This window comes from Globicephala melas, chromosome 12 (genome assembly GCF_963455315.2).
Source record: "Globicephala melas chromosome 12, mGloMel1.2, whole genome shotgun sequence".
Taxonomy (NCBI): Eukaryota; Metazoa; Chordata; class Mammalia; order Artiodactyla; family Delphinidae; genus Globicephala; species Globicephala melas.
This window is the reverse complement of record NC_083325.1, coordinates 2,445,018-2,472,683: the sequence shown is the minus strand read 5'-3', so window position 1 is coordinate 2,472,683 and position 27,666 is coordinate 2,445,018. Positions and strand designations below refer to the sequence as shown.

Sequence of the window (27,666 nt, the reverse complement as noted above, 5' to 3'; positions counted from 1 at the left end):
TAAGTTATACTGCTCATCACTTAGTAAGAACTAGAAGTTCAATAAAAAACGTCCTACTTGCCCGCCAGCTTTAACTACACAAAAACTCACTAAGAAATACACCCAGAGACTGAGAGCAGACAGCCGAGAACCCTACTGATTTCTGTCCCCTCACACACTCGAGTTAGTTTTCTTAGGCACCAACATACACAGAGGCTGTTCTGTGTACCTGGGAGACCATCTCATTCAACTTTTAGGTCAAGATATTCCCGGCTCCAAAATGATATAGTTTGTCTTTTCTAGAACTGATTAAAATAAATGGATACTACAAGCCAACTGCCCAAAGTGGCTTAGAAAACAACCAGTTCTGCTCCTGGCCGAGAGCTAAGGCAGAGAAACCTAAACACCAATACCTACCTCAGCACAGGGTTATTCTGTGGTCGTCATACTGGTATTTCATTAAAAATATAAGAGAAAAAAGTCTCTGCCGGCTGCCCTCCAAAAAACAAACAAGGCGCTCAGTGCCCCCAGCCCAGCCGTGAGCTCTCAGCACTGGGTGCCCAGGCAGGGTTCCCCATCACACAGAGCCCGTGGCCAGCTGACCTCTGAGCTGGCCGGCAGGAGGAACCCTCGGCCTGAGAGGGCTGCTCCAGGATATGGACGCTTGCTCGTCTCTGAGTCCCAGAGTGTGGCCACCACGCCTCTGTCAGCAGCCTGTCGTGGAACCACCCCCGTCCACGGTTATTCACTTACACATCCCTCCAAGGGCGTGTCTGTGAGGGTCTCAGAGCCGGTCAAGCACAGTGGATGGCCTGGCTGGGCCCCATCTGGACGTCTGACTGGCCCCTGCACAGCCCTCAGGCAGGCAGGACAGGGCCCTGTGACCGATGGGTCACGTCTCCGGAGTAGACAGTGGGGAGCTCTCGGCTGTCGGCTCCACCTGCCCCAGCGTGGGGGTGAGCCAATCTGTAACCTGGAGAGATCCACAGGCAGGCGCCAAACGGGGGCAACGCCCACCCCCGGGCAGGGCCGGTCACGGCGCTTCATTCCAGCGCAGGCCTGTCTACACCGCCAGCCCCGCAGCGGGTTGCATACCTGCTTCATGTAGGCATAGCACATGGTCTCGGCGACGCGCTTGCCTTCGTCGTAGCAGGCTCGGGGTCCTATGGGATTCACGTGGCCCCAGTAATCCTCGGTTTGAGGGTGGACTTCAGGGTCTGCGGGGGGGGGGGAACAAGAAGGAAGTGCTGTCAGAGTCTCCCTTTGTTCACGTTCATACACTTTACGAACAGTGGATACTGATGGTGCAAAAGGGAGCTTGGGAAAGACCAAGGTGAACATCTCACCTGGAGAGATACCTATCAGAGGAGCACCTTCAGCGCCCCTCGGTCCACCTCTAGTCTAGCAGGACACGCTATTCTGACCACTCGTATCAGTGATGACAGTTTTTACAGGAAAAAAAATTAATTAAAAGAGCAAAGTCTCTCGATTTTAAGTCTCCCCCCTCCTGTAAACTGTTCTTAACTTTTAGATTACTATACAGACTAAATTAAACATCTATGTGAAAAGACATAGGGTCCAATTTCACGTTTATAAAATATAGAATTTTATAAAGCATGGATTTATTGAAAACATTTTAAGAGCCTCTCTCTGGAACAGAATGGCTTTCACCTGTGCTGTCACCAGAACCACCTGACAGCCTCAGTGACACACCTGAGGGCCTGGTCGGCCCTGGTCCTCTAAGCAGGAGAATGCAATGCAAAGAGCCCTTTCCCCAGCACACACTGTATGCGTCCCAACGCCTGCTTTTTTGGTGTGTAAATCAGTCACACTTTAAGATGTACCAGAGGAATGGACTATCTAAAGACACCTAGTCACAGATTATTATTTTTAAAAATATTATCTTGACTTTTTTTTTGGCTGCGTTGGGTCTTCGTTGCTGTGCACGGGCTTTCTCTAGTTGCGGCGAGCGGGGGCTACTCTTCCTTGTGGTGCACAGGCTTCTCATTGCAGTGGCTTCTCTTGTTGCAGAGCACGGGCTCTAGGCACACGGGCTTCAGTAGTTGTGGCACGTGAGCTCAGTAGTTGTGGCTCATGGGCTCTAGAGCACAGGCTCAGTAGTTGTGGCTCACGGGCTTAGTTGCTCTGCAGAGTGTGGGATCTTCCCGGACCAGGGCTGGAACCCCCGTCCCCTGCACTGGCAGGCAGATTCCTAACCACTGCACCACCAGGGAAGTTCCTAGTTACAAATTCTTTTTTTTTTTTTTTTTTTTAACACAAGTGCATTTTTGGAATCAATTAATACCTGATTTATCCGGTACAGCAGGAATTTTACACAACTATGCTATAAAATGCATAAATCTTTGCCAAGAAACCTGGATAAGGTTCACCAGCCCCAAGTTACAATTCCTTTCTGCTTATGTCAGAGCTGAAGCTCGTGGGCATGACGGGACGTGAGCCGGGACAGGACAGGACCCAGACTTCTGCAGCTGCCGCTGTGCTTAAAGTTCCCTGAGAAGCAGAACAGCTCAGAGACAAATAGGCCCCGAGAGAAGAAAACCAGTGACGGGACTTCATGTGGATGTGCTGGTGACGCGAGACCTCTTCAGGGATTTCTGCCAAGGGCTGGGCAAGCTGGACTCCCAGAGGGAGACCCTGAACGTGGCAAAGGACCAGAAAGAGAAGGGTGGGCACAGGCACCACCCCTCGACTGGTACTGTCCGGGCGGACAAGCGCGAGGTTCACGACACACAAAACCACCTTGCTACGACAGAAGCGAGGGTGCAGAGGGACACCTCGTCTGGACCCTGTGTCCCCTGTTCAGCATCGGGGAGGCCGGCAGACCAGGCACGGAACCCACAGGAGGTGGGTGCCTGCAGACCGGGGCTGGCGGGGCCTCCGTGAGTTACCCCGACGTCACAAGCCCTGAAGACCGCGAGCTGCCGTCAGAGATGCAATGCTGAGTCGGGGGGGGGGGGGCGGGGGAAAGACGTCAGGGGCCTGGATGGGTGCCGCCAGCGCTCTGAGGCGGCGACAAGGACGCAGCCCCGACAGCGTCGGCACCGATGCTGCTGGGACATGTGACAATGGGCCGCCCAGTGCCGCTCGGGGACCCGCTGGGCCTCTGCAGAGGCTGGAAGCAGGGAGCAGGGGGACGGGGAATAAAGGTCCCCCTGCGTGCCCCACTCCCAGAGCCGAGGGGGAGCAGGTGGGAGGGGGTGGTGGGTGCTCTGCCTTCCCACGGGGGTGGCAAAGAGCAGAACTGCCGCCTCTATAGGTTTTTTCCAGCTGGTTCCCTTATTATTTTTTATTTTTATTTTTTAAAAGGCATCTCTTCCCACACTGCCTTCTCACTTCCTTTCCGCGACAGTAACGCAAGGAGAAAATCGCATCGCAGTAGCATCTGGCTTCTGCCGCGTCAACTAAGCATTTCTCCAGAACCCTGCGCCCAGCAGGCGGGGCTGAGCTGGAAGCCCCATGAGTGGACACGTGGTCCTCAGCCCTCTCCGGACGCTCACTTCCTCAAGGCCTGCGTTTTCTGGCTCCACCTACTTAAGACTCTTCCAGAACCCATCCTCCTACAGGTGAGGCAACCGGCACACGTCTCCCCAGCGAGCAGGCTCTGAAGCCGACCCCTGAGCTCCCAGCGGGGTTGGGGGACCCTGCTCTCACTGGAGCAAATGCTCCAGCTAAACTGGCAGAGTCCCCAAGGATCTGACTTCTGGGGCACCTGTGGAGCAGACACTTTTGTGGATTGGTAAGTGGCGGGTGCTCTTGGGCAAAGTGACACGACACCGTCCTCAGGGGGTGGTCCTTCAGCAGGAGAGAAAGGCTCGCCCCAGCCGGAGGAGGGAGCCCCTTGCTGCCATCTGCTGGAGAGCAAGAGCCAGCCGGGCCTTCCTGGAAATGGAGTCCAGACTCACTGGTCCCTTCTGCGCCCGAGATGGGATGCAACCGTCCAGGGCGCCGGAGCGACACCCACTCACCTCCGTACACCTCCGAGGTGGAGGCCAGGAGCAGACGGGCTCCGACTCGCTTTGCCAGCCCTGCAGAGAGACAGGACACCGTCACCTTCGGGGAACAGGGAAAACACGTGTGCACACGCTCATTTCTGTAGCCACTTTAAGCATTTTTTAGCGTTAACTGCATCTGATCACCCGTGCACCTTCAGTTACCCACTCTTACTGCATCTACTTTGGAACCAAAATGAAAATAGTAAGGAAAGCACGAACGGGCCTCCAGAAGCACAGCATTTAGCTGGACACTTGTAACTATAAGCAGGGCCAGATGCAGAGTCTGGGTTTATTCTAAGTCATGACTTGAGGAGTTTCATAAAGATCCCTCCGCCCGAACGTACCACCCAGCATTTGGTCAGGTAACTCCGCCCCACCCCCGCAGGGAGAAGGCAAGGCCCCTCGGACCTTAGCGCCCCCCTCACTGTCCCCCTCAATGGCCGGCCTCCTGCCCCCACTCCCCACACGCCCCAGGCATCTCCAACTGCCCCCGAGCCCATCTCCTGTCCGGGCACCTCCGCCCCGCACCCTCCCTCCCTCCTTTGAAGTCCAGCTTCCAGAGCATCTTTTCCAGAGCAACTGGCCACATCCTCGTCCTGCTCTGAACCGTTCCCGGGTTCACACCCCTCCATGCAGAGCAGACTAGAGCATCGTCACCTGCAGTGCTCAGGTAAGTCCTCCAGATGCTCTCACAGTCCCGACACAGCAGGCCCTGCCCCAGGGAAACCCACTGCCTGCACTCAACCCCCTGCTTCCCAAACAACTCCCCCACGGAGCCTCTGTGCACAGACGCCACAGGGCCGGCCGTGCCACTCGCCGGGCACTGCTCAGGGCAGAGGGCCAACTCGGGCTGTCAGGTGCACCGGAGGGAGAGCTCAGGGCGCACGCCAGCTGTGGGCATCCCGGGGGTGTCGGGGGGCGAGACAGAAGGGTCCCAGCGTGAGTGCATAGGAGCATCTGGCGGGGAGCCCTGAGGATGCACAGCAAGAACAGAGAAGAGTGCTGGTGAAGGTGCAGACGCCACGACGAGCTCGAGGACAACGGCAAAGGGGCTGCAGCTGAAGTGGAATCTGCAGGCTCACGGCACTGCAGGCCCATCTCCCGTGTTCCCACCCCACAGGCGCCGGCCAGACGGACCCCGCCAGACCCACTGCTGCACAGAGACAGTGGGAGTCCCGAAGGATCCGGAGATCTTTTTTTTTTTTTTTAATTAAACTTCCAATGTGAGAAAAGCGTAGATTCAAATGCAGTTGTTACAAGTAATCCAGACAGATGCCCTTCGCCCGGTTTCCCAACGGTAACAATGCGTAAGAGCAGCACATCATCACAGCCAGGATACTGACAGGGATACAGTCACAGAACACCCCTCACCACGAGGCCCCCTCCTGCGGCGAGGCCGGTGTTTGCACTGAAACTGGACAAGGTTTCACCAAGACGCAGCCACGCTCAGGGCCGGCAGGGGGTGACGCCGCAGAGGGAGGGCCCCCCAGGCTCAGAGGACCCGCTCCAAGTGCGGAAGAGCTAGTGACACTGCACAGAAAACCGAGTCCCACTGGGTCTCCTTCCAGCCTGGCCATTGTCCCCCTGCAGCCTTTGTCCACGTCGCCCCTGGAAGACCCCTTCAGTCCTCCAGGCCGCCTTCACTCGTGCTTCCAGCCCCAGCCCGAGCCTCCGCCCTGGAGCTCTAAGGGCACTTCAGGGCGCCTGCTCTGGGAACCTGTCCGTCCTCCATGGTCGCCAAGCCCCTGAGTGTAATCCTCATCTGAGCGCCCCCAGTGGACGGGACGGGTGGGAGGCAAGTCGTCTTTCTAAAGAACTCCGTGCACACGAGGCTGTTCCCGCACTGCGGCTGGCTCTGTGGAGGAGGGGCTGGGCGGCTGGAGGGGGGGGCAGGCGCTTGCAGTGCCAAGAACGGGGCATCTCCACCAGGCGCACCTGTGAGCACAATCGGGCTCTGTCCGTCCGCAGGCCGCCGCCGCCTCTGGATCAGAGGAATCACCCTTCCCTTCCTGCACAGCCCGCTGCCCCGAGGGCTTAGTGTAAGAGACAGAGCTCGCATCCCACCGCCCTTCACGTCTGTCTCCCAGCTTCGCTCCAACTAAAACGCAGCGGAACCTGTCGTAAATGTTCCTTATTAAATCCACTTTTTACTTGATATTTAAACAAGTGGTTCCTCTCTTCCACTTTGCACTTAACCCAAACCCCTGGTTTTCTAAACCTGTGGGAACTGAAGCCCACGTGTACACGGCCCAGACTCTGGGCCTCAGGCCAGCTGTCTGTGGACTTGCACGTGCGGCACCTGGGACGGTGCTCACGCCCTCACCTCCCACTTCCAGGGCGAGTCCTGCGGTCAGTCCAGAGCCAAGAGCTCAGTCTCCACCACCCCATGAGGGGCGCTCTCCCCATCCCCCCGGGGGCAGCACCCGAACTGCGTGGGCTCAGTCCACCCGCCCCGTCTCGGATCAGAGCCGCCGAGGCTCACATGCCACGAGTCCCGGGAAGCGCAGGAGGGGAGGGCGGCCGCTCGGGGCCAGGGGATGTCACTACCGCCCCCATGACAAGTTCCGATGGCAAAGCAAGTCACACCGAGGGCCCGGACGGAGACGGGGGGTGGGGGGCGCCGGCCGAAGACCAAGCTCAAACTGGAACACAACAGTCAGTGACCGACGCTGGACCGAGACACCCCGACAGCAGATGCAAGATGAGGGGGCCACAACTCACCCAGCATGTTGAGCGTCCCGATGGTGTTGGTCTTCAGCGTCTTGATGGGGTTGTACATGTAGCTGGGCGGCGAGGCTGGAGACGCCAGGTGGTAGATCTGGTCCACTGTGGGGGCAAAACCACACCTGTTACGTCCACGGAAAACACTGACCGACTGAACTCCTAAGAATCAGACCATGTAACACAGGTGTTCGTGTCTTCCGCTGAAATTCTAGTTGTCACGTTTCCTTCTTCTTACAAACTAGTTTATGTGTACGATGGGAAGAACTTTAAACAAAAATAGAAAGTCTCATTAATCTGGAACAGAAACGTGCCGGCCCCTGACGTGGCCTGTTCTCCTCTAATCAGAAACGGTCTGATTACCAAGCTGATTGCTTTCTGAGACGATCTGTCCCAGATAAAGCACTCAAATCAGAAGGCAGACTGATTCTTCAGACAGAGTTAAGCATGAATATTTAATAAACAACATTTAAAATTTATAAAACAAAGCTAACACGAAGTGCACAAAAGTCTGGGAGAAGAGGGCCTTTTGCTCTGTTTTTATTTGTCCTGCTATTATAAACAACAGACCCAGAGGTGACAGTCAGAGGGTGGTTTTTAAGGCCACGAATGGTGAAATGTTTGGATTCTGCACGACTCCCCTGGTGCACACGTAACCGCTCTAATGTCATCGCCTGCGACCCTCACTCCCCAGGGTCAGGCGACCCCTGCCCCACAGCAGAGGCCGGCACAGCCGTGTCCCCTGGGGGAGCCGTCCCTGCAGACACAGTGTCTGTGATGCCACCCACTGCGCTACAGTCAAGGAAAACCACCCCCGCTGAGGCCAGCCGGGGGACGGGGTCCGAGACACCACTGCCAGTGGGACCCTCCCTCCCACATGGCTCGGCCCCGATATGAGCGCCTGCAGGGACCCTGCCCCTCCACCCTTTGTCCCCTTGCCCCCGCATCCTCTTCCCAGCCAGGACCACTGCTGTCCTTTGAGGTCAGGGCACCTCAGGAGCCAGGTTTCAGAGATGATGGGTGGAACAGGCAAACTTGGAAAAAAAAAAAAAAAAGTCCCCATGATGAATTCTGCAGAGACCAGCCCCCGACCAAACACTGCCCAACCTCCCCACATCACACACCCTTGGCCCCCTGAAAGTCTTCTGTCACCCCCGGGGTGGCGTGGGCATCACTGCAGTACCATCCAGGACCCGGGGCTGTTTCCCGACACATCCACCCCAGGGTGAGCAGCGGACGATGCTTTCTCATCCTCAGACTAGGAGAGGCTAGTATTCCAGGCAGGGGGCTTGGTCTCCACTCAACTCACCCCAACGATCACGGTCTTTCAAGCCTTAGGGTGTCTGGGGGACAGAGGACACGTGAGCCACCAGGACCTGGATGGTTCTGTGCACACGGCATCTTTGGGAAGGGGTTCTAGGTGAAGACAGACTCATGGTATAACCTGGTAACTACAGTTTTTCCTACACCAGGACCATACACCACAGGAGGCAAGAATACATGTGCAAGGCTGCAGGTCCCGTCTTCTGGGTGTTTACTGACGTGGCTTCTTGCTTTGCTAAGAGCTTTCCAGCAAACTCCTGATGGGATTTTTATTTTTTTAAGTCTTCTTATTTTAAAAACAATACTCTGCAACATCATCTCCAACAAAATCTCAACAGCCTTTTTTTTGCAGGAACAGAAAAAAATTCATCCTAAAATTCATATGGAATCTCAAGAGTCTAAATAATCAAAACAATTTTGAAAAAAAAAGTTGGACTCCCATTTCCTGATTTCAAAACATAGTACAAAGCTACAGTAACAAAACAGTGTGTTACTGGCATCAAGACATAAAGACCAATGGAACAGAATAGACAGCCCACAAACAAACCCTTCTGTGTATGATCACACAATCTCTGACAAGGGTGCTGAACCCACTCAATGGAGAAAGGACAGTCTCTAGCAAATGATGTTAGGAAAACTAGATATCCACATGCAAAAGAATAAGACTGGACCCTTATCTTACACCACACACAAAAATCAACTCAAAATGGATTAAGTACCTAAGTATAAGACCTAAAGTAATAAAACTCCTAGAAGAAAACATAGTGGGAAAGCTGCATGACACTGAATTTGGCAAAGATTTCTTGGATGTGACACCAAAAGCAAAGGCAACAAACGCAAAAACAGACAAATGAGACTACATCAAACTTAACTTTTCTGCCAAGATCAAAGGGCACAATCAACAAAGCAAAAAGGCAACCTATAGAATGGGAGAAAATACTTGCAAATCACACATGTGATAAGCTAATATCCAGAATATATGAAGAACTCCTACAAATGAACAAAAAATAAATAACAAATTTAAAAATGGCAAAGCACTAAACATACAGTTCTCCAAAGATGATATACAAATGGCCAACAAGCGTATGAAAAAATGCTCAATGTCACTTATCAGAAACATGCAAATCAAAACCACAATGGGTATTACCTCACACCCATCAGATGACTACTTCAAAAAAACAAAACAGGAACAGAACGTAACAAACGTTGTTGTCAAGGATGTGGAGAAGTTGGAACCCTTGTACGCTGCCGGTGGGAATGTAAGTGCTGCAGCCACTGTGGAAGACAGTATGACATTTCCTCAAAATGTTAAAAATAGAATTAACATATGATAAGACATTTCGCTTCTGGGTATACAGCCAAAGGAATTAAAAAGCAGAGTCTCAAAGAGATATTTGCACACCCATGTTCACGACAGCATCATTCACGACAGCCAAGACATGGAAGCCGCCCAAGTGTTCACAGGCAGATGGACCAATAAACAACATGAGGTAAATCCAAACAGTGGAATACTATCGTCTTAAAGTGGAAGAAAATTCTGACACGTTACAAGACAGATGAACTTTAAGGACATTACTCCAAGGGAAATAAGCCGGTCACGTGACAAATGCTCTACGACTCTATTAGGCACACGAGGTCCCTAGAGCCGTCAGGTTCACAGACAGCGAGTACCGACAGTTCGCCGGGGCTGGGGGACGGGCTTACTGTTTGGTGGGTACAGGGTTTCAGTTCTGCAGGATGAAAAAGTTCTGGGGCTCTAGTTCACAACAACGTACTTCACACTGCTGGTTAGTGCACTTAAACATGGTGACGAAGGTAAAAACAGAAAAAGAGGCTTAGGAGCGGTGAAAGCAAGCGCAGAAAGGGGATCAGTGCCTCTACCAAAGCGGAGGTGGAGATGAGTAGTTCTGGTGTGTGCATTTGTTCCCCCACTTTCTACCCCCGACCCTGCCAGCCGGTAGAGGATTCTCCTCAGTCCTCACTCTGCAATCAGAGCCCCCCAGGGAAGCTTCTGAATGAAAGGTGCCCAGACCCCTGGCATCCTGCCGCAGACGCTCCAGGCGGGGAGACCCTGGACCTTTACTTACATGTGTATTATTTATGTATTTTGTAAAACCACGTTTTAAAACTACTGGGTTGATTTAAAAACGGAACCCATGCTGTTCAAAGAATAATCCTTTTTCAAGAAACTAAAAAAACACAAAACCTTTTAAAATGGTTTACAGTCTGTCCATATGGGAATTTATTGAAGGGGTTGATCTAATTAAGAGGAAAATCCTGTGACTGCTTTCTGACCCCCAGAAGTTTTTCGGAGCTGACACACAGATTTAAAAAAAACCAAACAAACAGAAGTTCTATGCAAATTGTAAATTAACAAGATAGTTCTCACAGAATCCCGTCAACCTCAGCTGACAGCTATCTTTTCCAGCTGACAGCTCTGTAGGTAAGGGGCTGGATCAGTTCCCGCCCACCTGCTAAAAGGCCCAGGGGCTGCAGGGCGTCCCAGCAGCCAGGGACACCTCGTCACTCCCCACCACTGCCGAGCAAGTGGGGCTGCGCTGGGCTCCAGATGGGCCTGCAGAGCGAGGGCCACGGCGTGGAGCCTGCCCAGCACCCCTCCCGGTTCACAGACCCCCGGCAGGGCTGCAGACGGCGTCAGTCAAGGCGTGTGGGCTGTGACCTCCTGGCACAAAGGATTCACCACTGGTTTCACACTTGAGGCGACAACACATACAGTGGGGAAAAAAAGGAAACGGCATCAAAGACAGAGGAAGAAGGGCAACTTCAGAGAGCGCAGTTCAAACACGAGCAACCTCGCGTGCACCCTCACCCCCGCCAGTGCGATCCGGGTCAGGACCTCACGCGGTCGCCGCTCGCGGCCCGGACCTCGGGGTCCCAATCCCTCCTCCTGACTCAGCGAGGGCTCCACACGCGTCCTTCCTCACGCTTTATCCGCACACGGCCCCGCTCTCTGCAGGACGGCAGCCTAGAGCACGTGCAAATGTAGACTCCCGGGCAGACCCAGGAAACCTGCAACTGGAAACAGCCCCTGCACGGCAAGGCTGACGTGAGAGCAGTGCTCAGTGGGGTCAGCCGGTGTCGAGGGGGGCTGCACACTGGGGGCTTATTTCAGCCGAAGGCCGTTCCATCTGGTGTGTCGTGTTTTCCATCATTTGACAGCTTAGCCCAGCGGCTGTCCCCACCCACCGCAGCTGGAAGGACCAAGACACTCCCTGTAAGACCATTCCTTACATTGATTTAAGCAGCGCCTCTTTCCTATGAGGCTGTCCTGCCTACAACAGTAAGGACAGCAGCTCCAGTGCCCGTCCCAGGAGGACACAGCGCCAGTCCCTGACAGAGTCTTCTGGAAGGAATTACGACGAGGAGAGAGGGGCAACTTCAGAACAAGCGTAGACGATCAGCCACAAGAGGTGCTCGGAAACTACGAAGAAACTTAACAGAGCAGCAGGTGAGCCCTCCAGCCCAGGAGAAGAGCCCTCAGAGCCTGCCAGCTGCAAGCACGAACTGCACCAAAAATGAGCAGGACGTTCAAGCATCCCAGCTGCGGGACGAAGGACGGCACGGCCGTTCGTGCTGGCCGTCGGCCGCCAAGTGACCCTCCGGAGGCCCTGTCCCAGTTACAAGGCTGAGTGCAGGAGCCACAGCTGGGAAGAGAGGAACCTCGAGAAATGAGCCTGAAAAGAGCGCAAATTAATGAGACTAACCAGTAAAGCAAACACGTGTTCTCCGTTTTCACATAATTTCCTTAAATAGGTTCAAAGCAGCATCCTGGCAGGTCTCGGCGTGTAATTTTTATGTTGGGGAGAGGATGGGCCCAGGGTGGGGTGGCCGCAGCACGCTGGCCCCCGTGAATTCTGATACAGAAGGATCACCGGGATACAGAAAGCAGAAAATCAAGATTCAGAGCAATATAGAAAATGCTACTTTCTCTACCCACAGGGGAGAATTATGAGTACCTAGATGTGTTAACTGGGTCACATAAAGAGACTGCAGATGGGGCTTCCCTGGTGGCGCAGTGGCTGAGAGTCCGCCTGCCGATGCAGGGGACGTGGGTTCGTGCCCCGGTCCGGGAAGATCCCACATGCCGCGGAGCGGCTGGGAACATGAGCCATGGCCGCTGAGCCTGCGCGTCCGGAGCCTGTGCTCCGCAACGGGAGAGGCCGCAACAGTGAGAGGCCCGCGTACCACAAAGAAAAAAAAAAACTGCAGATGAACAAAGAAATGCTAAGAGCAGTTTCCTGAAGGTGAGTTGGGACCTGGGAAGACTGGAGACGGAGGCAAGAGAAAGACCTTTTACGGAATATCTTTTTAATTAAAAAAAAATTGAACCATATAATTATACTGCCTATTAAGCATATGTTTAATCTAAAAAAGATCACATTTAAAGAAATGATTGGATGTTAGTGAGAACAGAGTATTTCTGGGTATTCCTCCTCTAAAATTCTCTTCTTTTTTTTGTTTTCCAAATTTTCTGTAGCATGCATGTATTACTTTTATCATCAGGAAACAATTGTCTTTTGAAATGAGAGAAAAAAATTAAGATTCTCTTCCATGTTATTCTTTTTCAAATACATAAACACGAAACCCAGTTCTTTCATTTAGTTCACAATATTTTTAAATTTCTGAGATTTCTTCTTTGACTTGTGTTATTTAGAAGTATGTTGTTTAACCTCCAAATACTTTGTGGTTTTCCATCTATCTTTCTGTTATTGATTTCTAGTTTAATTCCACTGTGATCTGAAAGTACATTTATATAATTTCTACTCAATTGTTTTCCACTCTAGTAACAAACGTAAAAGGCTGTCAAGGTGTCCTTTCTGGGCCAGAATGTGGTCAGTCTTGGTAGGTGCTCCGTGTAGCTTGAGAAGAATGTGTTCTCTGTTGTTGGACGAACTAGTCTGTACACGTCCATCACATGCCGCTGATCAACGGTGTCGCGAGCATGTCCTCACTGATCTTCTGCCTGCGGGACCCGTCCATTCTGGCGGGCGCGTCGAAGTCCCCAGCTATGACGGTGGTTCATCCCCTCCTCCGTTCATTCCATCAGTTCTGAGCTCTGTGAAGCGCACACACAGGCAGGACCGTGACGTCCTCCTGGAGAACTGACCCTAGTCAGGATGCGCTGGCTTTACCGTGGTAGCTTGCCTCGCTCTGTGCTCTAGTTGGTCTGAAGTGAAGACGCGACCCCAGCTTTCTTCTGATGCGTGTCAGCACGCTTCACCTCTCTCCATCCCTTCCATCTATCTGTATCTTTATATACAGTGTAGGTTTCCTGCAGAAAACAGTTGGGTCCTGTTGCTTTTTAACCTCTATGACGATCTGTTTTTCAACTGGCGTATTTAGAGCATTCATATTTAAAGTGATTATCAATAGACTCGGATTAATATCTACTATATTTCTAGCTATTTTCTACTCATTTCCTTGTTCTTGTCTTCCACTCTTCTGCCCTCTCTCATTTTATCTGAGCATTGCAGATGATCGCGTTTTCTCTCATCTTTTGGCATATCAATTATACCTTTTAAAAAATCCCTTTAGTGGTTGTCCTATAATTTACCATATACGACTGACCTACAGGCAATGAGGTGCCTCATATAACAGAGTATTCCCAACTCCTCCTCTATCTCTGGTGACACTGCTGTCATTCTTTCATTTATCATGAGCAGTAATCACCCAAGAGCTGCTACTATTATTCTGAACTGTTACCTGTTAGATTAAGTGGACATTTTAATTTTGCCATCACTTACTGCTCCCTCTAAAATTCCTTCTTTCTTTACGCAGATCCGAGTTTCAGACCTGCATCACCTACCTTCTCTAAAGGACTTCTTGGAACGCTTCCTGCAAAGCAGGTCTACAGGGGACAGATTCCTCAAAGTCTTTATTTCTCCTTCACACTCGAAGGATAAGTTCACAGGATGGTGAATTCTAGGTTGGCGGGTTTTTTCCTTCAATTACTTAAATATCTCCCTCCACTCTTCTCTGCACGGCTCCTGAAGGTAAGTCTGTGTGATCACCATCCTTGTTCTTCTGTGGGTGAGGCGTGACCCGTAGCCGTCTCAGCTTCCTTCAAGGTTTTCTGTTCATCAGTAATTCTCTACAAGTTGAATGCATAGATTTTGGGGGCATATCCTGCCTAGTGTTCTCCAAGCTCCCTCGGCCTCTGGTGTAGTCCGTGTCACTAACTTTGGAAGATTCTCAGCCATCCTTACGTCACACGTTTCTCCCGTTCCCGCCTTTCTTCTCCTTTGGGAATCTCCCTGTGTGTGCGTTACACCTTCTGTAATCTGCCCCCACTTCTTGGATATTCTGCTCTAGATTTTTTTTTTTTTTCGGTACACGGGCCTCTCGCTGTTGTGGCCTCTCCCGTTGCAGAGCACAGGCTCCGGACGCGCAGGCTCAGCGGCCATGGCTCACGGGCCCAGCCGCTCCGCAGCACGTGGGATCTTCCCAGACCGGGGCACGAACCCGTGTCCCCTGCATCGGCAGGCGGACTCTCAACCACTGCGCCACCAGGGAAGCCCCCGGCTCTGGATTTTTATGTTTTCTCTTTGTTCTCGACTTTGGGAAGTTTTCACTGACACACCTTCAAGCTCCCTGTCCTTCTCCTCGGCTGAGACAAGCCCATCGAAGGCCCTCTTCGTTTCTCGCACAATGCTTTCTATTTTGGGCATTTCCCTTTGATTCTGAGAGTTTCCACCTCTCAGCTTCCATTACCCACCTATCCCTGCAGTCTGCTTTTCCCACCAGCATTCTTTGCACGTTGACCATATGACCATAGTTACTGAAACGGCCCTCGTGGTAACTCCAAGTCTCTGCCACGTCCGACCGGGTCTGGTGTTTGCTCCGCCTCTGCAGACTGTGTTCGTGCCCTGGAACACGCCTGCAGTGCTTCGCTGAAAGGCACACATGCTGCACCAGGGGTGGGAGATAACGGGCCTCCGGCACGAGGTTCGAGCTCACTGGCTGGACGCAGGCTGCCCTGAAGCCCTCGGGGCAGAGGCTGTACCTCCACCCCGTGCCCCTGCTTGGTGTCCCCAGCTGTCCCCGAGTTTCCCTAGAGACCCCTCCTTACCGGGGCCTGGGCCCATGCTTCCTCTGCTTCTTGTCACCCTCGGGGTCTCCACTGAAGGCCGGGGAGCCCCCCGGTCCCAGGCCCGCGTCTCCTCTTTGTCGGTCAGGCCCTGGGGGAAGTCCCCCTGACAGGCCTTTGGGGGAAAACAGGGTGCTCTGGGCAGATTTCAGGAAGGCTCGTTTCCCCTCCCCCTGCTGGAAAGCTGATCGTCACTGAGAACCTCGTGGGGCTCCTGGAGGTGAAGCTCACTACAGGGCCCCCAACCCCCAGAACCAGGGCCCGGACTCAAGGCCCATCCACGCTGTCCCTGCCCGCGGGCAGCTCCCACCCGCCCGCAGCTGCTTCCACCCCAGTCAGGGTTCTGTGTCCACCACCATCTCCAGCTCCCAGGTGGCCGTTTGCCCCGCGACCTCCGCCCCCTGCTGGGGCCGAGAAGGGCCGCGGGTCATCCGCTTGCTCATCCTCCCCGTTGTGAGGACGGGAGGGACTGTTCCGGGGTCCCGACAGGTCAGAACAGAGACCTGAAGTCCATCCAGCCCCCCGTGAAAACGAAGACGGCTCCTCCCCACTACGCGGTGCTCCGTGCTCCCTTCTGCTCTGAGAGCCCAGTCACTGCCCTCTCTCCTGTGCTTCCCCGGGGCCCCCTCCCCAGACTGACGCCCGCCCGTGTCCACGGAGCCGTCCTGGGCCGCAGCTCAGCGATCACCACCGTCCCTATGGCCTGGCGTCTACCCCACAGACTACACACACCCTCTACCCGACCCCGGCTTCTCAGAAACCTCCCAGTGTCCTGAATGGGTGGGTGGGAAGAATAGGTAAATTTACCCCTTCCAGAGCCAGTTCGCAGGATGGGTTCAACATCTGAAACTTAAACGCTGTGGTGGGCAAAATCCAGAGTTCTTTTAAAGCAACATGAAATCCGATTAACTTATCTCAATAATTACTTATGATTCCTTCCAAAGCAACGATTTTCTCCCCCAAACATCTAACCCAGACAACACAGAGGCCTCCGTCGTAAGCCCCGTGACAACAATGCTTCCTGTCTGATCGTTTCATAATTAATTACACGAGGGGGCCCCTGGGGTCACAGTGCCATCTCAGCCCCGACGTGAGTTACCGCGCCCACAGCTAATCTTCCACATCGACCACCACGTCCTGAGCCCAGACAACGGTCACTTTCCCATTGGAAATACGGAAAGAGAATAAACCATGATGGCTACACTTTGAAAATAACAAGAGGAGGAAGCGTGTGCTTAGTGAAACTCTGCTGGGATGCTGCCAGGTCAGGTGACACCTCTGCTGCCATGTTAAAACCCACACCTGTCAGCCCGGGAAACAAACAGATCAACACAATCCCGCAAAACACTTGCCAAAGCAGAAAGACATTCCTGCTGTGCTGTAAATATCAGATCCACTAAGGCTGCTTCTATTAGGAAAAGGCACCCAGAGAGTAAACACCGGGTGTTTGTACTTTGTTACACGCTCTCACCACGCAAAGCAGGGGGGCGGGGAGTGAGTAATTCACGCCATCGAGCTAAGTTCAGCTGTGACTGGGACCTCAGTGGGTAGGACGGATCACCACCTTTGAAAAGCACAACTGTCCCCGAACCATGGCCCTTCCACGCGAGGGGCTCAGAGTCCGGCGGGCATTGTGGGACAGAGCGAGGAGGCCGGGACAGGCAGGAGCAATCTGGCACTTGGAAGAAGCCCGCGCACTACAGGGGGCGGGGGAGTGAGGGGCAGGGAGAGTGGTGTGTGCGTGTGCGCGCGCGCCCTCTACGTGGAGTCCAGCGCCAGAAGCGGCAGAAGCGGCCTAGAACAGCTGTGGCGTCAGAGCTCAAAGCACACAGCTGAGCTGCCTCTGCGGCTCAGTTTGGTCGTCTACCTAAAAGGCAAAAGCCAGGAGGGGCCGGCGGTTTACTAAACAGGCACCAGAGGAGTTAACATCCTTACGATGAAGAACTGCTTGGATTTCCTCTGGGAATTAGCATGTTAGAAAATATGTACACCAAACCATGGGTTTTCTACCAAATTAACAAACTATTTTTGTTAGTAGTTTTTTAAGGTAGCGCTCAAGGCTACTAACGTATTAGTGAAACAGACACCACCAAACAACGAAGGAGACGTCTCAGTGTTTAGCACAATTCACGTCTGGGCTCTCTACCAAGGACGTAAAGCTCGAAGATATTTATAATGAAGCACTGGAGCCTGTAAATACGGGGAAATTTACATAAGCTGCGGCGTAGGCACCAGAGCACGGCTCAGTCAGTACACGAGCTCTGCAAGGCTCCTTTCATGCGTAGGGAGGAGGCCCATGATGCGGGGCCGTGGGAAAAGCAGCGCCAGCCACCCCTGCAGTGTGTGTGCGGCCCCACCAGCCCCACCGCTGGGCAGCCGCCTGGCTCCAGGCTGCACGCGCCACGTGCAGGCGGGTGTAGCCTCCCACCTCAGGGCTGCAGCCAGAGCCAGTGAGGATGCACGTCTTTTGGGGACCACCATGCAACCCACCACCGCCCCCCAAACCTGATTCCTTTAGGGTGGCAGAGTTACCGGAGGGCTCTGAACTCTGACACGGAGCGTTTCGGTATGAGCCCAGCATCCTCCATCAGCCAGCTGCCTGGAGGCTAGAAGTGACTCCCCCCAGCCGGCAGGCATCAGACTGTGAGGCCACCGGGACCGGGGGGCCCTGATCGAGCCCCCCCAACAGCCCTAGAGGCTCGAATGCGGGGCTGCCACGTGACAGCGAATCCAGACTCCCCCGTCCTGGCTGTTCTCCATCACAGGGGCCAGGGCGCCTGGGACGCGGTGAGACCATTTCCAAAACAAGACAGGGCCTCCGCATGGCCGAGGCAGCCGGCGTCCCGGGGCCGCCGCCCCGTCGAGCCTGCCCACCTGCCCACCTGGCACCAACCGGCACGGGGCGGCCCTCACTCACCTTCGATGTACAGAGGCTCCACCACGTCGTGGTTGATGAGCTCGAAGTTCTCGTGGCCGATCCAGTGCTCCACGTTCCTCTTCCTGCCCGTGAAGAAGTTGTCCACCACGGTCACCTCGTGCCCGTCCATCATGAGCTTGTCTGTGAGGTGGGAACCCACGAAGCCCGCGCCTCCGGTGACCTGTGTGCGGACAGCAGGGGAGGGTGCGGTGAGCACCCGTGCGAGCGAGGGGTCCCGGTGCGGCCTCCACTGAACACAGGAGGGGGCGGGAAGGGGGACCGGGAAGGTTTCAAAGCGCATCTCTTCTCACTCCAGAGCAGGGAGTCGAACCTTCCGGAACTTCTAAGCAGCCTGCAAATCTAAACTGCCGCCACTAGACAACACAGGAGAATAGTAGTCACGAGTTTCAAAATCTGACGTTATTAAAAGGTCCCTGTTTCACAGTGCATCATGGGATACTGAGCATCACCTACGTGGCTCTAATACTTTTAGAATCACTTTCTAAACAAATGATCAGCAACATGCATCTATCAGTGAACTACCAAAAACAAAGGATGTGATACTGAAGCTGGACTCAAAAACCTCATGAAGGCGAGGGAGGGAGACGCAAGAGGGAAGAGATAGAGGGATATATGTATAGCTGATTCACTTTGTTATAAAGCAGAAACTAACACACCATTGGAAAGCAATTATACTCCAATAAAGATGTTAAAAACTAAAAAGAAATTTTTTAAAAACTAAAATAAAATGGGGAAATGATGAGTAAAACAGAAAAAAAAACCTCCTGAAGAACTAGTATCTTCCAAATTGTTTATAAGAACAAATTAAGCCATAGACACTGTGTGCAGACCAAGGCCCTGAATGATTAAGTTCCACTCTTTGGTTTCCTAGTGTCGGCAACCCAGCCAAACAGAAGTAAGGCAGCTCGGGGGCGGCGGGGGGGCCCACGAGGGGAAGATCACCACTCACGTGCTTCTAAAACTTAAACCCACCAAATGTGTAAAGGCAGTTATGACTGGAAAAAATTTAAACTAATAAAAAGACTTTATTCAAATTAAATAGTGTCAGTGGAGGGGTCTAGATAAAGCGTATTTTGTTTTTGGAGGATAGGAGCGAAAAGAAGAAACCCAGAAGACAGACGTGGGATGGGAAACCACATTCTCTGCCTTTCCTGCTCTCCCCTCCCCTCTGCCTTCTGCTCCTTCAAAATTCACATTCACGTCACCCTCCTGTTCCAAACAGAAAGAATTAACAGTAGAGAAAACACCCACTCCTTTTAACCTAAACAAAAAGCACCTTAACATCTAGGTCTATGGTTTTAAAACATTTAATCTGCCATAAAGTCCTCTGTTCACATAAAATCTGACATGTAATTCCCATGTTTATTGCAGGCAGGAGCAGAGCAGCCTGAGGGAGAAAAGGCAGATTGGGGGAGGGGGTGGGTAAGACCAGCCCAAGAAGAGTCATCCATCCACCACCGCCGAGAGATGTGTGAGCTCGGATGGAAACACAAATACAAACACTTAGAACATGCATGGCTGAGAAGCCCTGATGCCCGACGGTTTCCTATCAGCTGCGTCCATTCTTTATCGGGGCCTCATTTGCTAAACCCCTCTGCTTTAGGGATGCGAACTGACATCTGGGGGGGTGGAGTTTGGGGCCAAGATCCCCAGATCACCAGAATGACGCAATCAGCCCAGTCGTCCTAATTTCATATTCTCTCCGCCACCTGTCGACTCGTCTGGTGTGTGTTTTATCTTAGCGCTCTTACGCTTTACCTGTACACCTGAAGGATGATTTGAAAAAATAATTTTCTGGAAAAATAACTGGATTTCCAATCTGGCTCACCACTGGTGATTACCTCACGGGGCAAGATTGCATTTTATCTCACCTTTGTTTTATTGCGTTTTCCCAGTTTTTAAATCAGAAAAATTACATCTTTTTTTTCCTTACAAATTTTATTTTGTATGTCTCAAATTGTGGAAGTTATATGAATATTTCTGCAAAAAAAATACATCTTTTCAGAAGAAATTTAACCCCTCTTAATGTAGCTCTATTATCTATATGCAAACGTTTCCTAAAATAAGATGTTCTGTAGCTTGCTAACTTTATCTCTGCACCTAAAATAACTGGTGAGGCCTGGAGCCAGCAGAAACGCAGGGCATTAAATCATACACGATGGCTGCCAACACTTCACTAGTCTCTGGTGACAAAATTGCTGGAAGCACCTTAGCCTTTCTTAAAATAGATTAAAAAAATTTTTTTTCTTGAATAATTCCTTTCTATCTAAAATACTTAAGATTTATGTAACCTAGCTGGGTGGTTATAAAATGTTTCTCGGGCTTCCCTGGTGGCGCAGTGGTTAAGAACCTGCCTGCCTATGCAGGGGACACGGGTTCGAGCCCTGGTCTGGGAAGATCCCACATGCCGCAGAGCAACTGAGCCCGTGCACCACAACTACTGAGCCTGCGCTCTAGAGCCCGCGAGCCACAACTACTGAGCCCACGTGCCACAACTACTGAAGCCTGCGCGCCTAGAGCCCAAGCTCCGCAACAAGAGAAGCCACCGCAATGAGAAGCCCGCGCACCGCAATGAACAGTTGCCCCCGCTCGCCGCAACTAGACAAAGCCTGCACACAGCAATGAAGACCCAACGCAGCCAAAAATGAAAAGATAAGCAAATAAATTTTAAAAAAATAAAACCAAAATAAAATAAAATGTTTCTCCTAATCAATTTCACCCCTTTAGGAAAGCATTTCAAAAAGAAACAAAACGGGCAGAAGCTTAGCACTCAGGCAGCCTCCTCAGGAAAATAACCGCTGAACGCAGGCCTTTGAGTAACAGGGAGCGGACGGTGGGAAGAGAACAGACCAGGCCGCGCACAGCTTTGCTTGGCTCTGCAGTTCGTGACCTCTGCCCCGTGTGCTGCTTGTTCTTGTCGGGGCCAACAGGCAGCTGGCGGGTCCAGCTCAGGGCAGCACACAATCTCATGCCGCCCCGTCCATCAGCAAAAAAAAAAAGAAAAAAGGATGTCTTTCAGAACAAAACTCTTCTCTGTGCGAAGGCGTCAACAATTACTGAAGAGGCTTTAAGTTGCAGCAACCATATGCCAGCCTTGGGCCCCAAATGACTCGGGATGTGACTTAACCTATGAGGCGGCAGATGAGTCAGACACTGGGCTCGTGGACTGTGGTTATGCGTGAAGCTAAAAGAATTCGACAGTGCCCAGCATCACAGGAAAACCATCTCACGTGGAAATGACAAGAACTCTAGCAAGGCCGTGCAGGGTTTGTACATCTGCGCACAGCTTCAGATTTTCTGATCACTCTGACGTGTGGCCGCAGGGAGATTAGGAAAATCAGCTTTTCTTTTCACTGATGTATTTCTCAATTCATGCCTAAATACTTACACATTTTTGATGTGATGGAAATCACCCAAAAGATGGGTGTACAACTGGCTTTAGCGTCTACTCAGGGTGAGGTTTAGTAGCCACCCCAAAAGGCAAGAGACTTCCTGTAACTTCTGGAAGAAAAGGGAGATTTTGGGGGGGAAACAGTTTAACAGATTCACAAGTGTTATTCTGGTGTTTGGGACGCACGATCCTACACTGGACATGATGGCCAAGAACAGACACCTCTGGGTCCTAACCACTGATACGCCAAGGTCACAGATATACCAGGAGCGCCACAGACCTGGTGAAACGGGACAACCACAACAGGAGAAAATTAATTCAAAAGCCAATATTTAAGTGTCTGGATTTTGTCCTAAGGGCATACAGCAGATACGGAAACATGTATCCATGAAAATCTGCCAAAATTTAATAAGAACCGTGAGAGTCTGGACACGGGAGCCCCGGCTCACTCTGTCCTTCCACCCTCCACCCAGTGCAGAGCCGGTGAGTGTCAGGTGTGGCCAAAAATAGGGGCTCCCAGTGAAAGACGTAGCATCTCCCTAGGAAGGGCAGGGCCCCCGCATTCCACATTTCTCGTCCCCTTCGGCCTGGACTCCTGACCCCCGAGCCTGCTGGTCGAGCGCTCCCTTCCCCCAACCAGCTCCCACCCCCGACTCGGAGCAGAAGCTCCGCCCCAGGCATGGAAGTCTGTAACTGATGAGGCGCTACTGATCTCCCTAAAGGAACTGACTTTACTTGAAAGAGACAGTGGGGAAATTCAAGCATAAGGGAGATCAGGGTGGCAAGCAGTCAGGAGGAGGCTGGCAGCTCTATGATAACAGCTGGTTTAGAAGACGGAACCGGGGAGAGACCCAAGAGCCTTCCCGGGTCAGAACAAACCTCCAAGACTGAGCTCAAATCTCCCTCTGCAAAGGGGCCAGAATTTAATTAGGTAAAAGGGAGGAGCAATTTATAATGCAAAGCCCTGACGAAGGACAGATCACCCCACCGGCCAGTTATCAGAGCCTACCACACAAGGCCGACAGCTCAACAGAGCGATCGGGGAAGGAGACCGTGACAAGGGCCCTGCTGGAGCCACCGCCCTCCAGGTGACCGTGTCCACTCCCGAGGCTGCAGCCTCTGAGCAGCGGCCACCAGGCCTTCGCACTCCAGGGGAAACAGACGTCACCAAAGTAGACCAGCCAGGCCACCGAACAAATAAATAAGCAAACCAAAATAAAACAGGCCTCGGGGAAGGGGGCAGTCAGGATCCAGAGCTGCTGCAATGAACTACCCAGAATGTCTAGTTTTCTACCAAAAATGTCGAGACGTGCAAAGCAACAGTTGCATGTGACTCACGCACAGGAAAGCAACCCGGCAACAAAACTGCCTGCGGGACCCAGGTGATGGATTCGACAGTCTCCGAAGCAGCCACCACAAATACACTCAAAGAGCTGGAGGAAACCAGACTAAGGAAGGAAGAGACAAAAAGAGAAGTTAGAAGACAGACAGATGGGAATTCTACGCTGACAAGCACAGAAACCAAAAAGAAACGTGGGCCAGAGAGATTCGACAATCTTCTGGATCTGGAGAAGCACAAATCGGCCAACTTGACGCTGGACCAAAGGGGCTCATGCTCCGTGAAGAACAGAGAGAAAGGGCTTCCCTGGTGGCACAGTGGTTGAGAGTCCGCCTGCCAATGCAGGGGACACGGGTTTGAGCCCTGGTCCGGGAAGATCCCACATGCTGTGGAGCAACTAAGCCCGTGAGCCATAACTACTGAGCCTGTGCGCCTAGAGCCTGCGAGCCACAACGAAGAGAAGCCACCACAGTGAGAAGCCCACACACTGCAATGAAGAGCAGCCCCCGCTCGCCACAGCTAGAGAAAGCCCACATGCAGCAACGAAGACCCAACGCAGCCAAAACTAAATAAATTATTAAAAAAAAAAAAAAAACAGAAAATGAGGAGAGTGAATAGAGCCTCTGGCAAACATGAGACGCCAATAACCACCCCAACATGTAACGGGAAAAAGGAAGAAAGAGGAACAGAGAAATGCTCAAGGAAATAATGGCTGAAACTCCCCAAGCTGACGAAACACAGTAACCTACACTTCAAGAAGCTCCACTAACTCCACGTAGGAAAATGTAAACACAGGTAGACGCACGCAGACACGTCACACTAAAAATGATGAAAACCAGAGACAAAGATGAAATCTGAAAGCAGGTGCACTGGGTTGAACACTGTCCTGCAAAATGTATGTCCTTCTGGGAACCTCAGAACGTGACCTTATTTGGAAGCGGGGCTACTGCAGGTGTAATTAGTTCAGGTGAGGTCAGAGTGGATCAGGGTGGACCGTGAGTCCAGCGTGAGACATGGGGAGAGGAGCGCTTGGTGATGGAGGCAAAGGCTGGGGTGATGCCCCACAAGGCAGGGCTTCAGGGACTACTGGCCGCAACAGAGTGCAGAGAAAGGCTGGGAACGACTCCAGACAGAGCACAGCCCTGCCGACAACTTGGATTTACACTTCCAGCGTCCAGAGCTGGGAGCTCCTGTTGTTCTGAGCTACGGGGTTGGTGGAATTATTACAGCAGCCGCAGGAAACTGAACAACAGGAAAAGAGAATGACCCCTGAAGCGCAGGGAACCCCAGTGTGACTCACAGCTGACGTTTCATAACAAATGATGGAGAAGGCAGTAGAGAGACACTACAGCCGAGAATCTTACAGACACCAAAGGTAACTTAGAGAGATAAAAAACAGAGAGGTAAGAAGTGAGAGAATTCATTGCTATCAGACCTGCCATACAAGAAATACTGAAGTCTTCAGGCACAAGGCAGACGATACTGGGGGGTGGGGGGAGAATAAAGTAATTGAGTAACTATAAAAGGCAATATCATTGCATTTTTCCCCTTTTCCTCTTAACTGCTTTAAATTTAAAGACCAAACTACTTAGCACAACAATGTGGACACATTTAAAGCCAAAGAACTATACACTTAACAATGATTAATAAATTTTATGTTATATACATTTTACCACAACAAAAAAGAAAAAGCCACTTGAACAAAATAATATATATAATTATATTATTTATCCTTTTAAAATACAGAAATATATTTGGCAACAATAGTGCAAAGAAGGTAGGTGAGAGCTAAGTTGTTTGCAGTAAGGAAATGACACCAAAGTTAACTCAAACCCACAGGAACAAATGAAGGTTGATAAAAACGTTATAAAAAGGTTAATGTAACAAATTCCATAAATATATCCTTTCTCTGCTTTATTCACTCAGCTTATTTAAAAGATAAACTTGTATAAAGTAATAATCGTAACAGTGTGTTGGGTTTGTAACATGGATAGAAGTAATACACAGAACTAATGTGGGGGGCATTTCTACACCTCACTGGACCACAGTATAAACCTGGAGCAGAGTCATGAGTTAGGGCGTATGTGGTGAGCACTAGAGCAACCAGGAACAAAACAAATTTTTGGAATACAGTTTAAAAAAAACTAAAGGAATTCGAATGTTATACAAGAGAAGATTTACTTAATGCAAAAGAAAACAGTAATGGAGAACAGAGGAACAAAGATGTGAGGCAAACAGAAAACAAAATGAAGTGGCAGAAATAAAAATTAACTATGTCGAAAATAACATTAAATGTGAATGGATTAAACAATTACTCAAAAGGCAGAACACTAGAAAAAATAAGATCCAACCACACACTGTCTAACGAGGACACTGTCGACTCGAAGATATAACGCGCTGAATGTGAAAATATAAAACACAGCATAGAAACAACAATAAGAAAGACGGAGTGGCTACAATGCTATCAGACAAAATAAACTTTAAAACAAAAAATGTTCACAGATAAAGAGGGGGCATTTTATAAGGATAAAAGGGTCGATCCATCAGGTGGATATAACAGTTACAAACATTTACGCACCTACAACAGAGACCCAAAATACATGAGGTGAAGTTGAAAGAATCAGAGGGGGAAACAGAATTCAACAACAAAAACGGCAAACATCAATACCTCATCCTCGATACTGGACAGAGCTATGCAGCAGATTAACAAGGGAATAAAACACTTGGAAAGCACGATAAGCCACCTGGACCGAACAGATACCTATGGAGCACTCCACTCAGCAGCAGCATGGGACACAGTCCTTTTAGGAGCACATGAAGTATTCTCCAGGAGAGACGATACCCTAGGCCATAAAACAAGCCTCAACCAATTTAAAAGGATCCAGATCGCACAAGGTATGTTCTCTGATACAAGGGAATGAAGTTAGGTATCAGTAACAGAGACAGCTGAGAAATTCACAAGTATGTGGGAATTAAATGACACACTCCCAAGTAACTAATGGATCAAAGAATAAATTATAAAGGAAATTAGAAAAGACTTTGAAATGAATGACAATGAAGAAACAGCATTCCCAAAACTTAGGACATGCAGCTAAAGCAGTGAAATTCCTAGAAAGATACAAACTACCAAAAGTAACTCAAGAAGAAACAGAAAACTGCATAGGTTTGTAACAAGACATTGAATTAAGCCTAAGTGCAGATGGCTTCTCTGGTGAACTTCACCAAACATTTAAAGAAGACTTACAGTTGACCTTCAAACAACTCAGGGGTCAGGGGTGCCAAACAACCACATGGTGGGAAATCCAAGATAACTTTACAGTCAGTCCTCCACATCTGTGGTTCCACATCTGCAGATTCAACCAACCACAGATCGTGTAGTATGGACTGCAGTGTGTCTTTTTTAAATAAATTTATGTATTTATTTATTTATTTTTCTTGGTTGCACTGGGTCTTCGTCACTGTGTGTTGGCTTTCTCTAGTTGTGGCGAGCAGGGGCTACTCTTCATTGCGGTGCACAGGCTTCTCATTGGGTGGCTTCTCTTGTTGTGGAGCACAGGCTCCAGGTGTGTGGGCTTCAGCAGCTGTGGCACGCGGGCTCAGCAGTTGTGTCTTGTGGCCTCTAGAGTGCAGGCTCAGTAGTTGTGGTGCACGGGCTTAGTTGCTCCATGGCATGTGGGATCTTCCCAGACCAGGGCTCGAACCCGTGTCCCCTGCATTGGCAGGTGGACTCTTAACCACTGCACCACAAGGGAAGTCCCTGTAGTGTATCTTTACTGAAAAAAATCCACATATAAGTGCACTGGCACTGTTCAAACCCAGTTGTTCAAGGGTCAACTGTAATGCCAGATCTTCAAAGTCTTCCCAAAGAGTAGAAGAGGAAAAAACACTGCCCCACTTATCTTACGAGGCCATTATTACTCTGATACAAAAACCAGAAGAAGACCTCATAAGAAAGGTAAATTCTAGACCAATATCTCTTATAAACATAGGCATAAAAATCCTCAACAAAATATTAGCAAATCAAATCCAGCAATATACAAAAAAGGATTATACACGGTAATCAGCTAGGACTTATCACAGGTATGCAAGGTTGGTTGCAAAATGAACAAACTAGGAAGAGAAGGGAACTTCCTCAACCTGATGAAAGGCATCTCTGAAAACCCACAGCTAACACGGCCCTTGATGGTGAAAGGCTGAAACCTTTCCCCTGAGATCAGGAACAAGACAAGGACGTCTGCTCCTCCCACTTTTCTTCAACACTGTATCAGAGGTTCCAGCCAAGACAATTAGGCAAGAAGGCGAAATACAAAGCATCCACATTGCAAAGGCAAAGCCTAAACCACCTATAATTACAGATAACATGACCTGCATGAAAATCCTACGGAATCCACTTAAAACTATTAGAACTGACCAACAAGTTGAGCAAGGTTGCAGGACATTAAGACAAAAATCAATTGTGTTTCTAATTACCAAGAGAATATGCAATATAAAAATGAAACTGGCAAAACTCGATTTATACTAGCATCAAAAAGGATAAGACACTTTAGAATAAATTTAACAAAGAAAGTACAAAATTTGCATTCTGAAAACCACACACAAAAAAAGTTAAAAAACTACTGAAGACCTAAATAAATGGAAAGACACTCCATGTTCAAGAACCAGAAGACAATACTGTTAAGATGGCAATACTGCCCAAACTGACCTCAGATTCCATGTGTCTCTGTAAGAACCTCAGCTGGCTTCTTTGGAGAAACTGACGGGCTGGTCTTAACATTCACAAGGAACTGTAATGGGTCCAGAACAGTCAAAATGATCTTGAAGAACCAAGGTGGAGGACCCACAATTCCCAGTTTC

General features: G+C 50.6%; 1 protein-coding gene across 4 annotated transcripts in view; it reads right to left on the bottom strand.

Moving 5' to 3' along the window:
* UXS1 (UDP-glucuronate decarboxylase 1) overlaps nt 1-27,666 on the bottom strand; it is a 74,410-nt gene that overhangs the window by 14,740 nt on the left and 32,004 nt on the right. For 3 of the 4 annotated variants that reach the window (XM_030845077.3, XM_030845079.3, XM_060309067.2), the window contains 4 exons: nt 18,062-18,242; nt 6,714-6,818; nt 3,966-4,025; nt 1,075-1,196 (listed from right to left, as the gene is read on the bottom strand). In XM_030845077.3, the coding sequence (XP_030700937.1) occupies nt 1,075-1,196; nt 3,966-4,025; nt 6,714-6,818; nt 18,062-18,242 (468 nt within the window). Of the gene's footprint in view, nt 1-1,074; nt 1,197-3,965; nt 4,026-6,713; nt 6,819-18,061; nt 18,243-22,815; nt 22,915-27,666 lie in introns of those variants that run through there. The other variant, XM_060309068.2, reaches the window with a different exon arrangement.